General features: G+C 44.4%; 1 protein-coding gene across 4 annotated transcripts in view; it reads left to right on the top strand.

The window, feature by feature from the left end:
* Positions 1-15,105, top strand: part of Palld (palladin, cytoskeletal associated protein) — a 383,084-nt gene that overhangs the window by 345,816 nt on the left and 22,163 nt on the right. For 2 of the 4 annotated variants that reach the window (XM_021219923.2, XM_029531813.1), the window contains 3 exons: positions 10,031-10,166; positions 12,984-13,082; positions 13,848-13,898. In XM_021219923.2, coding sequence (XP_021075582.1) covers positions 10,031-10,166; positions 12,984-13,082; positions 13,848-13,898 — 286 coding nt within the window. The remainder of the gene's footprint in view (positions 1-10,030; positions 10,167-12,983; positions 13,083-13,847; positions 13,899-15,105) is intronic. The other 2 variants (XM_021219925.1, XM_021219926.2) reach the window with 1 other exon arrangement.

Below are 15,105 nucleotides of genomic sequence, written 5' to 3'. Positions count from 1 at the left end.
CTCATAACCATCTGTAACAAGATCTGACGCCCTCTTCTGGAGTGTCTGAAGATAGCTACAGTGTACTTACATATAATAAATAAATAAATCTTTAAAAAATAAAAAAAATAAAACAAACAACAAAACATTGTGAGTACCTTTTAAATAATGCTAAGATAATTTAGGTCCTCTAACCATAAAACTCCAGGCAGGATCAGCAACCTACAAAATATATACTCATTCTTAAAAAAAAAAAAAAAAAAAAAAAAAATATATATATATATATATATATATATATATATATATATATATACACACATATTTTATTTATGTGAGTACACTTCAGACACACCAGAAGAGGGCATCAGATCCCATTACAGATGGCTGTGAGCCATCATCATGTGGTTGCTGGGAATTGAACTCAGGACCTCTGGAAGAGCAGTCAATGCTCTTAACCACTGAACCATCTCTCCAGCCCCCTCCCCCTTAAAATCCTCTAAAATTGTTAAAGACAAGTTATTTACAAAAGCACAGTAAAAACCTTCTAAACAGACACCACACAGGTGTGGGCAAGGTTTGTAAAGACTAAGTTGGCACATCTTTCGCAGCATATTTCAAAAACGAGGAAGTGCAGGTTTGGGGTGTAGCTCTGTTGGCAGAGGGCTTACGTAGTGTGTACGAGGTCCTGAGTGCAGACTCCAGCACTCTGTAATCCCACCATTCAGATAGAGACTCAGAGAGAGCACCAAGGTCACCCCCTTTAAACATCAACCTTGAGGCCCGCCTGGGATCCATGAGACCCTGGCGCTCAGAGCGGTGCTGATGAGGGCCTGAATTCTGCCCAGGAATCCACATAATAAAAGAGAAAACTGACTCTCACAGGTTGCCCACTGACCTCTATGTGAGCATCTTAATATACAGGCACCTCCGTAAATAAATAAACATAAAGGTAAAAAAAAAAAAAAATTTAAAGAGTAAATGTTAGTAGCAAGCAGGCTAGAACCCGTGTCTTTATTCTTCCTTCTGCAATCTTCCTGCAGAGTTCGCCAGATGCCCAGAGACAAAACAGGAGTGAAAAACAACAGAATTTTAATCTTAGTTTAAAGCTTCCCATTGTTGGGATATAGTTAGGTTATAATGAGCACAACTTCTGCTGTAGCTAACTAGCCTTAACCGGGGAGTGTCAGTGACTTGTCTTGTCTCGAACTTTCTAAATGTCAATTACATGAATTCCATGTTTGAAATCTGGCTTCTTCTCAAATCCCAGTGCGTAAGTCAAAAAGCAGATTCCTATAGTAATGACATGGTAACGGGCTTCTGTTGAAAGTTGAGTCAGAGAGCTTGCCCGAGGAAAAACTCCTTTCTAGTTTTTTGGTTTGAGCCTTCATTTCACTGGTAGAAAAGGAAGCATTATCTGCTACAAAGAGGCCTTATAGGGAACTTAATCCAAGTCACCTTTTGCATGCACTGTGTGGTCATGCCCTTAGTCATCTTGACAGAGACAGTGGTCCCTTCTGAGCCTGGGCTGTGAAGTGTTTTCCAAGGATGCCCCTTCTGAGGGCTTGCATCCTGTAACAGGAGCGCCTGTTCGTTATCACCAGCTGTGTGTGTCACAATTAGTCTTTAATTAATCAATTAGTACCACAAGAGAGTCCAGACATTCCTAACATTTCTTTAAAAATTAATGGAGAAGCCACACTGATTTGTGCCGGTGGAAACTGTACCAAGGAATTGCCAAGCTCCATGCCACACAATAGTAGTGGCAGATTAGGGCTCAGGTCTGTGACAGTCCAGGAAGCCATGGCTGTGTTGTGTCTGCCTTGGGTCTTGAAGGAATTTGCCCTCACTTGAAGAAGACATTCTTGGGGTCTGATAGAGGAGTCTTGGGTAGCATGGTCTCCTCTGGCATGCTGTGGCCATTTCGGTCTCTAGCGGGCCTGTGTATGTCAGTCTGGGGGTTGGATCAGGTCACTTCCATTCCCTAGGATCAGATAGGCACACTGTCTTTTGCCCATCCTCAGTATCGGACTATGTTCTCATAAGGTGTGAGGCATAGCCACAGTGTTCCAGTGTCTGAGACAGAATCCCACTGTCTTCAAACATCTGCCCCTTAAGTCCTGGGATTACATACAAGTAACCCCCAGCCCGTTGCAATGAATCAGTCATTAACCCCTCTTTCTCTCCCAGTCCTTCTTCCTCCCTGCCCCCATCTCTGTCCCTATGTCTCCTCTCTACCCCACACTCCTGTCTCTGGCTTTTTTGAGGCAAGGTCTCATGGAGCCTACCCTGGCCTCAAACTCACGATGTTACTGAGGCTCCTCTTAAACTCCTGTTCTTCCTGCTTCTGCCTCCCAAGAGCTGAGATTACAGCATGTGCCACCCTATTCAGTGTATGCTACCTCTCAGTTTCCCCTCTTACACTAGTAGAGCTTTGGCTGCAAATATTACCCCTGGTTTGTCAGAAATAAGAGCTTGTGCCTGCAGACCTTTTGTGTGGATGGACTGAGAGTGTTCATCCTTTAAGCACTCAGCTCTTTACAAACCTTCCAGTGTCCTCTGTTTCCCCTGGTTTATAGGGAACAAGCAGGGGGGGGGGGAACACTCATAGTTCTCCATGCAGTAAGTGAGGGCATTTCCCAGCTCCTAGAATAAGCCTGAGCAAAGAGGGTTTGCTATGAACCAGCCTAGAGTGCATTGCCCGACCTTCCTGCAAGTCTCATTCCTGGGTTTCCAGATTGAAGAAAATAGTGACAGAAGCAACACAGCCTTCTTGATCTTTTGCAGATGTGACAAATTCTGGTTTACAGTTAAATGTTAGCTCTACGGAGCATTTTAACTTATTTTTCAAATCAAGCCCTTGGTTAAATCATAAGCAGTAGATAGAGAACCCAGCAGACATACGGGGCATCAGACTTGGTAGACATCTTGCTACTCCTTTCTTCCTGAGACATGTTATTCCTTTCTTCCTGACATTTCCCACTGGAGGAATTGGAAGCATCCCCCGGGTCCTGTCATTAGGCATTCACAGAAAGATACACCTGTGTCTCCCAGTAGCTTTGTAGGCAAAGGCCTCCAGGAGCTGTACAGGTGATCATTCTATGAACACATGTCTGACCAGGGATAGCTCATTCAGTCTAAGTGCGGGACAACAGTACACACCGCATATGCAGTGAAGAGCTGTGTGTAGAGCCTCTTCAGTTCGCTCCTCTCAGAGATTAGTGGGAAGATAATTCAGTCTTATTGTAGTTAACTGCGGCCCTTTAAATAAGAGCTGTCGGTACTCAATATTTTGGACTTTAGCCATTTTGGCATAGCATTTAAATTCAATATAAAAATAGAACTGATTTAAAAATGCTACCTTTTACATTTTCTTGAATGTATGGTACCCTTGAATATAGAAAGGACCCCAGAATGCCTGTGATTTCAAGCCCTGAAATGGTTGTGGAACTGAGTCTCCCTCGGGCCGCTCAACCTATGTAAAGCGACTAGAGTGGTTGGCAAGGCAGGCCCGAGCTCCAGCTGCTATTCTCTGCAGAGGTGTTTCTGCCCTGTCCGCAGGAACCAACCTGGAGGCGGGACCTAGGGGAGGCCTGTTCTGGAAGGTTTTACCTTCGGGTGCTTCTATACATGCTCTGAATGCTCTTGCCCCAAACACATGGACACTATTTCTGTCAAAGCCAGGGTAAACTGCTCTGTCAGGTTCTTTGCACAGTTGGACTCAGTGTAGACCCTGAAGCAGAGCAGGAAGCCCGTTCCGAGTTGTTTACTGGCTCAGGTTTGGTTCTGCGCGTGGAGAGTTGTGACAAGATCTGCTTTGAGTGCAGTTTACTTTGAGTAAGCATTATTTTTGAATTCTACATCTCCGAAGGGAGAACACCCCTTTGTCAGCAGCTGCCTTACTTCCTAATGAGCCAGCTCTTCTTCCATTGTCAGAGGCAGGTCCACATGAGGAAGCAAACTCCACCCTGCCACTTTCAACCGCAGCACAGTCTTCAAACGTTTTGCCCTAGAAACGAGGCCACATCCCTTGCCCCTTGTCTCCCTTCTCAAGTGCTCCATTTTGATTTCTAAGGCCAGCCTTGCACGTTACTCTAAACCCCACCTGCAGTTTTTAACTTCTTTTTCTCAAATATTTTCCGAAGTGTTCCTATGAGTAGCTCTGCCCACCACACACCACTTTTTAAAGGTTCCAAATTAAAATTAGGTATGAGAAATGATGCCATTCATTCTGACCATGGGGACTGTGCACTGACTACCGAGAACTCCACAGGTCTGCACACAGGTGTCCTTTACACTGTCAGCTATTAAGTCACCTGACCGCTCTCATGTAGGCCATCTATCTATCTACCTGACAGGATGTGGCACTTACAACCCGTGTGATGCCCTTTCCTTGGATCATTTTCTTTCCCATCTCAGTCATCTCCACTGTAGAATAGGATTTTATGAGCAGTGTGACATTATTTCCATCCATTCTGCATCCCAGCACCTAGAGCAGAAGGAGCTCTGAAAAGCCAGGCAGTAGAGGTTAGGGTTAAGGTTAGGGTTAAGGTTAGGGTTAGGGTTAGGGTTAGGGTTAGGGTTAGGGTACCCATTCTAGAAAACTTCTGGTCTTTTAAAATCCTTCCCATCCAGCCAGCTTTCTTGGCCCATCTCTTCTCTGTGATTTACCTTCACCATGGATGTTTTGTGTCATCCTCTCTCACTAGGCCAGGTATGTACCCTCTTCTATGACCTACATTTTGTCAACACTTACATGTTACACTCTACAGAAGAAGAAACCTAGACACGTAGTCGTTAGGTGTCTAGCCCAACCCTTGACACACTTAAGTGGTAAAAGACAGGTTCTTGTTTTTGAACCATTACTCAGGCAGAGTCTCTTAACATGTTTAATGACTGGCACTTGTCCACGTCCCTTCTTCCTGTGACTGTGTTAGAAAGCTCTTGCAGAGTCCTCTGAGGTCATTCAGCCACTGTCTTTTCTGGTTCCCTTCTGTTCGAATGGCTCACAGAACATCACTCGGTTTGCTCCTAATCAATTCCCCAACTTGATCATCAGTCAGTGTTTGTGATGAAGGTTAGGCCTGTGTGGGATGCAGTTGTCCTTGCAGTCTTGTACAACGCAGAGGCGAGGCTATGCAAGACAAAGCTGCTTTTCTTCATCTTTATGCATGAAATGTCTAATGTGTAGGATTTCATGATGTCGCCAAGGAATGCAATTGTTTGCCTTACAAAACAAATGTTTTATTTTGGTTTTTTTTCCTAGAATTAAAAGAATTTGCATTGGTGGATTAAGCTACCGCGAGGCATTCATTGCCAAACGCTCTGTAAATGTTTGTAGAATTGGTTACACTGATCTTTCAACTGGTTGACTCTTACTAGAGTAAGATTGTTCAAAACTGAGACAATGTTGAGTTCCTTCAGTCCTGTAAGCAAAGAAAAATGTCTTAAGACTAGGGGGAAACAAGAAATTATGTCCATTTTCTTCCACTGCTGCTTGTCTTGCTTGGTTCGTTGGTGTTTTTGAGACGGAGTCTGCATATATAGCCTAGACAGCTGTGGAATCGGTGAGCCTCCTGCCTCTGCCTCCTAAGTGCTTAGACTTCAAGAGTAAGATGCCTACTACAATACTGATAAATTGTTGTCATTGTGGAATTGACTTGTTAAAAATAATGGAGAATTGGAAAGGGTTTTTGTGGGGGGGGGGTAGTCTTATCTTATACTATTGAAATGATAAACACTTGAGAGGCCGAGACCACACCAAGATAAATGACCTCTCTGTGAAATATTCCAGAGCAGTTATCCTAAGTCAAGCACACTTGTTTGCCAAGTTCCAGGACCCGCTTTCTAGTAAAGACAGGTGTTACCTGTCCCAGAGAATTGCAACAGTCTATAAACACCAGCTCTCCATTGCTGTAATTTAGATGGTCTCTTCAGTTCTTGACCTTCTCTTCTGTTCATCCTCTTGCCCCTTTGGTTCTTATTTGTGCACAGCTCGTAGCATAGTAGGTCCGCACCTCACAGGCTCCTTCGTCAGCCGAGGCTGCTCCTCCAGGGTAGTCTAGGCTCGGCTGCGTAACAGCAGGAAACGACGCGCACGCACAATCCACGTACACGCGTTTGGCTGCCCTCGGTCTTGTCTTCCAGGGCGCTTCCGAAGCAGACTCTTATGTTTCCCAGGCTGTGGCAAAGTCAGCACAAAGCTTTCTTCCAAAACTGCGTGAAAGTGACTTGTCCCGGGCTTGGCTTTTTACCCGTCGCCTGATTTCAGATGTTGTGGCGCGAGTATCCTTGACAGAGGTGGGAAAGGAGAGAAAGGTGGAAGTGAAGCTAGGTAACGCATGGAGTCTCTCATTACAGAAACATCTAGGTGTGTGCTGTGGCGAGCAAAAGCAGCCACGGTGGGGAAAAACCATTTAAGAATCCAAACCATCAGCATGATAGATGCGTGAGGGATACAAGCAAGGGGCACTACCAATGGGAGAGTCTTAGGTCCGCTTTTTCCTAAGGGGACATTAAGGTGAAGGCTGATGACATAACTGGAAAAAAGCCTTTGTAAGAACCCAGAAGACCATGAGTATGCCTGTTAAACGACTGCGTGGGACTGAAAGCTAAATTCTAAATCATAATTCATGTAACTCTATTGGTGCCATAGGCAAGCTCGCTTCCAGTTTCTGCCTCATTCCCCGTCCTTAAATCTCAAGGTCACTTGCAAGTGAGGAGAACAAAAGTTAAAGAAGTCACGGATTTTGTGTTTCCTTAAAGGTTAACTCTAGTGTACAGGGGCAAATTTGACCGGACTAGATGGACCTGGAAACTAGGCTATTTCCCTCTGTAAATATCAGGAGACTCAGTTACAAGCCGATGAAAGACGCAGGGTGTGCTGACCTACAGAACAAGGCTGGGATGAGACAGTACGTTTCTGCCAGAGAAAGAGGAGGGGTGTTTCTCCCTTTATGTCTCCTTTTAGAGATGGGAATACAGGAGCCTCTCCTCCCACTTCCAGTCCACACCGTTCAGTGGCCCAGGGCTGTTACCTAGATTAAAAAAAAAACTCCAATTGTGGACTGGTGAGATGGCTCAGTGGGTAAGAGCACCCGATTGCTCTTCCGAAGGTCCAGAGTTCAAATCCCAGCAACCACATGGTGGCTCACAACCATCCGTAACAGGATCTGATGCCCTCTTCTGGAGTGTCTGAAGACAGCTACAGTGTACTTACATATAATAAATAAATAAATCTTTAAAAAACAAACAAACAAACAACTCCGATTGTCTTAGAACTACCATCAGGGCAGGAGATCGCCTCTCTAAGCCCTTGCATTGGAATAGGAGGTTGTCTCAGTTAAGGTCTTACTGCTGTGAACAGACATGACCAAGGCAAGTCTTACAAAGGATAACATTTAATTGGGGCTGGCTTACAGGTTCAGAGGTTGAGTCCATTATCCTCAAGGTGGGTGCATGTGCATCCAGGCAGGCATGGTACAGGAGGAGCTAAGAGTTCTTTCTACATCTTCATCTGAAGGCTGCTAGCAGAATACTGGCTTCCAGGAAGCTAGGATGAGGGTCTTAAAGCCCACACCCACAGTGACACACTTACTCCAACAAGGCCACACCTCCGACTAGTGCCACTCCCTGGGCCAAGCCTATACAAACCATGACAGAGGCTGACTCCCTAAGCATTCAGGATAAACACCTATCAGAATCAGGAACGTTCAAGAAGAATTCAGAGAGGTGTGGAGCATAGGGGAGAATGACTGCTGGGAAGACTAGGGGCACAGTCCCCAGCAAAGGTGGCATCACTGGCGACCAGCGTAGGCAGTGGAGCAGTGACGAGATTCTTGCAGTTTCTGCTTATGTGCTTCCCAGCAAGGTTAAATAGATCAATAAGAAATCAAAAGTTGGTAAGCCCGTTACTTCTTAACATGGTCAACAATGGTGTCGGATGGGTGATGATAATTTTACAGTAAGTTTTGTATTATTATTTAGAAATATCCTGCTGAACGAGATACATAATTTATGTGTATTCGAAATAAACCCAAACGCCCATTTCTTGTACCTCTGAAATCCTTCAGCAGCTGTGAACACTGACTCTCCCCCAAGCTAACCACTACCGTGGACGTCTGAGTTGATAGCCCGCTTCTTTTTATGGTTTTCCCCATGTCTGTGTTTCCCGGAGTCTGTTTATCCAACCTTCACATGTATCAGAATCACCCAGAGAATTTATTAAATACAGACTGCTGGACTCCAGCCCAGAGTGTCTGCTTCTACCGAATCAGGTTTGGAATGATCTTGCCGATCTGCCACTAATAGCTCCTCTGGGTCGTGGTGTCCCCTTGGTCTGTACACTCAGAGCGCACCAGATTCTAGCTTTTGCCTCTTTATAAGTAATAGTACTATATGCATCCTTCTGTGCCTTGCTTCTTTCTCTCTCTCTTTCTTTCTTTCTTTCTTTCTTTTTTTTTTTTTTTTTTTTGGTAAACCCCAAAATTCAACTATGTTGAATAGGGTAGTGATGGGCTATGCCTTTTCCACTTACATAGTTTTTCCTCTCTCATTGATTTCCACCCACTGAGGTAATCAGGGAAGAGGAAGAGAAATAGGAAGCAGTTTGTGTGAGACACCAGCAGGAGACCACGCCTATCCAACACGCAACATTGGTGCCCCCTGGTGCACAGTGCAGGAATTGCTGTAGCCCTTGGAAAGAAAAGTCTTGCTGCTTATTCCTTACAGTGTGACCTACTGCAGAAGTCTAGATTTAAGGCTTACCATCCATTGCAATGCCTGTCATAGCCCTCTTGTGTAAAAAACCACTCCAAAGGTCTTGTAACACAGACTTACACTAGTCAAATAGAACTCGTGGAGATGTAACAAATGTGACTCAGGTTGAATATCCCTAATGTGAAAATCCAATTTCTGAAACCCTTTCAAATGCACAGTGTTTTGAGCATTCACGTGAGACTGGAAGTGAGAAATATCCTATGATGGGTCATAGTCAAAAGGCAGGCACACTAAGAATTCTACGTAGAATGCCCCTTATATTAGACATATAAGATATATAAGACACAATGAAGGATTTTCACCATTTTTAGACAGAGTATTGCATGGCCCGAGCTGGCTTTGAACTTGCTATGTAGCCAACACTGACTTTGAACTCCTACCTCTCTGACTCTGGCCTCCACCTCCTAGTGCTGGGAGAGCGGGAATTACAGTACATGCAGTCTTCCCTCTGCTGAGTATAGAACTCAGGGTTTTAATGCATGCTAGGCAAGCACTCTACGACTAGGCTACATCCCTAGATCCTGACCCCCCAAGTGTACCTGGCAAATGATGCTACTCCTGCATTGCTCATAATGACGCTTCTAACCTTGTCGTTTGATACATTGAATTATGAAGGACCAGAAAAATTTAAAAATCATGAGAGAAATTTGTCCTTTTTAAGTCCTCTTAACATTCGCACATTGCATTCATCTTTATATATTTTTATGTGTGTTTTTTTTTAAAGATTTATTTATTTATTATATGTAAGTACATTGTAGCTGTCTTCAGACACTCCAGTAGAAGGAGTCNNATTTCGTTAAGGATGGTTGTGAGCCACCATGTGGTTGCTGGGATTTGAACTCAGGACCTCTGGAAGAGCAGTCAGTGCTCTCAACCGCTGAGCCATCTCTCCAGACCCCTTATGTGTGTTTTTTAAGCCACTTTAAGAAGCTTGCCCAAGATCAAGGCTGAGTCTGTTTAAGCCTCATGGGAAGACACATCATATTTTCATTTCGCGTTGCTACTCCCTAGAATTGAAACCCAGGTGGTTTCTGTCTGTGGCATTTACCTCACCGCTGAATATGCCCCCCCCCCGTGGGTATCTGAACCTTCTCCAAGACCAGGTTCCAGCTAGTGCTTCCTGAACTTCCGAAAGCACCTTCTCTTCACATGAGTAGCTGCAGATGCTTTAGAAAGATGCGCCATGAATGGCATCTATGCTTTGTTGAACTTGAATGCCAACTTGGACTTGTGCGCGTGCCCAGCAGTTAACTGTACTTACGCTTTTGTTGTGCAGGGGATTCCCAAAGAAGTCCAGTAGAACGGCTAGAATAGCCTCTGATGAGGAGATTCAAGGCACAAAGGATGCTGTCATCCAAGACCTGGAACGGAAGCTTCGCTTCAAGGAGGACCTTCTGAACAACGGCCAACCGGTACGGATGGAGCAGGGGCTGCCTTGGGACCCCAGCCCCACTAGCCAGGTCTCCTCTGGTTCACTCAGGCTCACCTTCATAAGACTTGTCCACAAGACTCTGCCCTTATCTCTGAATCCCAGCATCCCTCTTAGTGAGTAGGAGAGAAACGGAAGTACTGATGGCAGCAACTAGGGCTGACACCACAACAAATGATATACACTGCTATAAAGGACCCACAGAGAGTCCATCTTAGCTAGGTGGCTCCTTGGGAGGAAATAGGAAGGTACTCTGGGATATCTAGTGCCCAGAAGCAGTGAAATGGAACGAAAGGATAACCTGTGCTAGAAAACCCACTGCTGCAGTTGAGTCCTAGTCTCCTTGACTGAGTACACGCTACTCCCACACCTCGCAGTAATGCCTGTCCCACTGTCTTGCTCCAAGTTTTAAAGCAATACTACCACACTTGACAACAGAAACTACTTATGCCTTAAGGCCGTAGGTTTTTAACTATGACCATAGATCTGATGGGAAACAGATGGTTCATCCCTACTTAAATTTTCCGTAGCTGAGTTTGTTTGCTTGCTTAATCTTTTTGTATCATCTCAGAGGTTTTAAAGGGCTGGGAAAAGCTAGCAGATTAGGTAGCCTAAACATAGGAGATGAGTCTTTTCTGGCATTATCATGAAATACCAGAAGAGTAAGCTTGCATAAAATCATCTCAGATGCCGTTTCAGAGCAGAAAATGCTCTAGGTTTGTGGGGATTTTTCATCGTGATATATCTTAGAGAAGATGAAGCTTCTAGCAAGCTTTGTGATGCTTGTTTCAGTGGCTCCTGAGGCCCTGCAAAAGAGGGAAGTATGTGACCCCCACCCCTAACCGATGATTGCACACACGCTGGAAGCTCTCCCTGGTTCTGTCAACAAAAGCTGTTGGAAGATTAAAACAGATGCTTATGGGAATTTTTTTTTTTTTTTTTTTTTAGCCAGGTGAGGGCATCTCTCCAACTCCTCCCCAACACAATCCATTTTTTATTTAAGTAATCCTTATGGATGAGGATTCTCTTGGATTAAAAGTAAAACTTTTATAAGTTACAGCTCACATATGTATATATTATCTATATTTATCTGTTTAGCAATAAGTAAACATTCATAGTAACCTTCATTTGATAGTTTAGAACAAGGAAACTGAGTTTTTTTTAAAAAAAAAAAAAAAAGGATTCTCAAATGAGTTGTTCATACCAATCCCTAATATTCTGTTATTTATTTTGGCTTCTATAGACAAGAGCTTGTATTTCCACATATCACACTCGCATCAAAACCAAACTGGGAAGTGAGATTGGCTTCTGGGGGAAGCTGGGGCATCTTGGTGAAGGAGTAGGTATGCAGTCACTATTTCTGCCTATGCAGAACAGGTCTTCCACTGATGGTGATAAAATTCTCCACCAGAATGTAAGGAAGACTTTGTCAGAAGCAACGATAAAAGCACTAAGAGCCCATTTGAAAACTGAACTCCCTCATCTTGACAGACTTGATAAAATCACTTTGCATTGTTGTACTGGACCAAACCACTCCCTGAAGCATTCGGACACCCTCTTCTTGTCCCCTGCCATTTCTTTAGCAAATGAAATAATTTCAACCTTTGGGCTGTTTGGCATTTGATCTGTTTCACTTCCCAGTTTCAGTTGGGACGAGAACCAGCAATTACTGGAAACTGTAAATTCATCCAACATATTTTTCTGATTAGAGAATGTTGAACAGTTTGTGTTGACATTCAGACGTTTTGAGGGTCATTTGAAATAATGCTTGTACCTTCATATTTTACGAATCCTACCCTACTAATTATTCCTTATTTCTAACCGGTCCCTTGTTGGAAAAGGCCCCTAAAGAAATTTGTGAATTCTCAAAGTTCCTCCCAGATCCATAATTCTAAGACACATAGGACCAACAGTCAAGTGCAAGAATTATATTAGCAGACAACAAAGCTGCTCCCATGTTCCACATAGAACTGGTCCAGCAGGATTACCAGCCAACTGCTGGAGGCAGCAAGTGTGTGCTCTTCCTCCCAGTGGGCAGCCAGTGCACATCTGCGACCTGAGGATGCTGGATGCTGGCTTGGCACAGACTTGCCCTTACTTCAGCCATGTGTAGTCATTCTGTGTGGATTGTGTTTGCTTCACGTTGCTTACACTGTACAGTGGCTGAGGCAGTGTGCTCAGGTTGATGGAGCATAGTCTGTGCGTTGTGTGTGGTGGTAACTGACTGATCAGATTGTTTCTGCCCGCAACACCTGCTTTTCCTCTCTGGGCTCTGTTTGCTGCCCTTTTGAGCAGCTTTCTTTCTATCACTGGCTGGGGCCAGCATGGATGTTCAGAAGCCTGTGACAGCCCATGAAACAACATCTCCTTTAAGCCTTTTTCTGCTGTCTTGAAAGCATCCTTTTTCTTCTGTTTTGTTTTGGTTTCCGTGATTTTTGTTTTGTTTTGTTTTGTTTTGTTTTTCCTAAAGATAAGGAAGACACAGCTACCCTATGTGGTCTTAGTCTTGTCACTGATCATTCCCATGGATCTGCGCCATATCAGGTGGTAGCTGCCAGGATCAGTTATCTCAGCTCCCAATATTGGATTTAGACTACACGGAGCAGAAGCGGGGGAGAAAAGCCAAACTGAACAAAGCCAGGAGAAGCAGCAGACTCTTTCCGACGCAGCTATGAAGCTGACGGGAGACTAGTCACAGAAAAATGTCCAACCCTATTTTATGTTTTTATTCCTTTTCCATAAGCAATGCGTGATTGGGAGTTCCCCCTAAGTTTGTGTTTCTGTGACTTATTCTGTGCAGAGGCTTACTTATGAGGAAAGAATGGCTCGCCGCCTGCTGGGTGCCGACAGCGCAAACGTCTTCAACATCCAGGAGCCAGAGGAGACAGCAGCCAATCAGGTACGGCATTGCTCCTAACTTCCTGAGAAATAATCATGGCTCCGCCCACCTTCCCCACCTCTGTTCTTGGGATCCCTTGTGTGGCAAGTACCAGGCAAGTCATAGAAAAGCAAGATTGCTGTCCTGTTACTCACTGGACACATGCTGACACTGCCGAGTGATTGATTAGTACAGCCTCTCAGTGAACTAATTGACATTATTGATACCGATCTGGTATCGATCGGTGTGTTTTTTCCTTTCCGGTATCTTTGTGTTTTCCCAACTGTCCTATGCTCTAATGCAAAATGGTTTGCATGGAAAACCCTTTCACCCTTTCTCTTTGAAGTAAGCGAATCAGTGCCCCCATAATGTCCTCAACGTCAGCCAAAACTAGAAAGGGGAGTCTCTGCCCTCTTTCACATAGGTGATCATAAATCACTCACCGACAGAGAGCCACGGGGCTATCTTACACCCCGCAGCTACCAAAAAAGGTCATGTGTGGATCTACTCTATAGTTCCATTTCTCCCAATTGGAGTTGGAAAATAGAGGTCTCACAAGACCAAGAAAACCAAATGAACAGAAGAGGCCCCACGAAGCTTTAAAGCAAGTCTAAAGGTTCATGGGAAGTCTTCGCCCTTCTCCTGACCTTGAGAACAGGCCTCCTTCAGTCTGGAAATGCCACTGTGCTCAGGCAACATTTGCCACCACACATATTCCTTCAAAGGAACCTTGAAACCTTGCTGTGTATTCCAGATGGTCTCATGCCTTGTTTTCTGCCATTACAGGACGCTGGGGCTCCTCGGGCTTCTGTAGGGGGTCCTCTGGATGGTCAAAAGGTTAAGCTCCACCCTTCTCCTCTGTCCAGTCTCCCACTGTACTGACTGACCTTCTGTGCTTCCTTTTGTGTCTGTGTGTCTGTCTCTACTGCAGTGTGGTCATTTTATATACTGTGGCTGGTATCACTATTTCATGTGAAATATGAACCTATTTTTTATCATTTATCTACAAACTTGAGTTCTAGCATAAGTAAATACACTGAACTGAAAAGCATGAGAAGATTTTCATTCATTAGACACCCTTCTGGGGGTGGGGTGATCCATTTGACAGTGATTAAATGAAACAAAACAGCTTGTAGTGTATACGGTTTTCAAAATTTTATTCAGACCATTATATTCCTTTCCTCAAACCAATAAACTATTTCCAGGTGTAGTAACTTTTTAAAGAAAAAGAAAAACATAATTAAAATAGTGTCTGCAGCAAGCAGGGCAGTGCACACCTGCAATGCCAGCATTCAAAAAGCTGAAGTGGCAATATGGCTAAACTGAAGGTCAGGCCAGGCTACACAGCAAGACCCTGTCTCAAAACAGAACTGCACAGACGTGTCCTACTTACCATGACCCTGGGAATATGTCATGATGGGCTATCTCGTGTTCATGGTAATTTGCAGGCAGGAAGCTTCAGGCTCCACCCTAAATACTGATGTGTAATGTTCGAGCCTTGGTGTTGCTTGTGTGTGTGAGTGTGGTGTACGAGCAATCTTGCTTTGCATAAGAGATGGGCTGCCGATTTAGGGGGAGCCCATATGTAGTATGTGTATTGTGTAAAGTAAAAGTAGAAAAATGTGGTGCTGACTTCCCCTGCTCATTGGAGAAAATTCCGGGCACCACTGAAGTTGCTCGCCCCATGCACCGATAGCCTTCTGGAGGGGCTTAGCACCCACATGGATTTTACCCACAGTGTCTCCTTCCTAGGAGTGTAGAGTCGATAGCCTTCCCTTCTTGTTTTCAACTGTTCCTCTCCACCCCTTTCGCGAAAAGTGATGGGTGTTTGCTTGTTTATTTATTTGTGTGGTTTTTTGTTTGTTTGTTTTATTTTGGGAATAGGACTTTAAGGTGATTTTAAATATCATACCAACCCAACTCCAGTTGTTTTCTGCTAGCCTATGAAATTGAGCCCAGATTATGATTCACTGGAAAAAAAAAAAAAAAAAAAAAAAAACCCCAACCCCCCCCCCCACCTTCCTGCGTTCCCCTCCCCCCGCCC

The sequence above is a fragment of the Mus pahari genome, chromosome 19, assembly GCF_900095145.1.
Source record: "Mus pahari chromosome 19, PAHARI_EIJ_v1.1, whole genome shotgun sequence".
NCBI lineage: Eukaryota > Metazoa > Chordata > Mammalia > Rodentia > Muridae > Mus > Mus pahari.
This window is presented reverse-complemented; position numbering and strand designations above follow the sequence as displayed.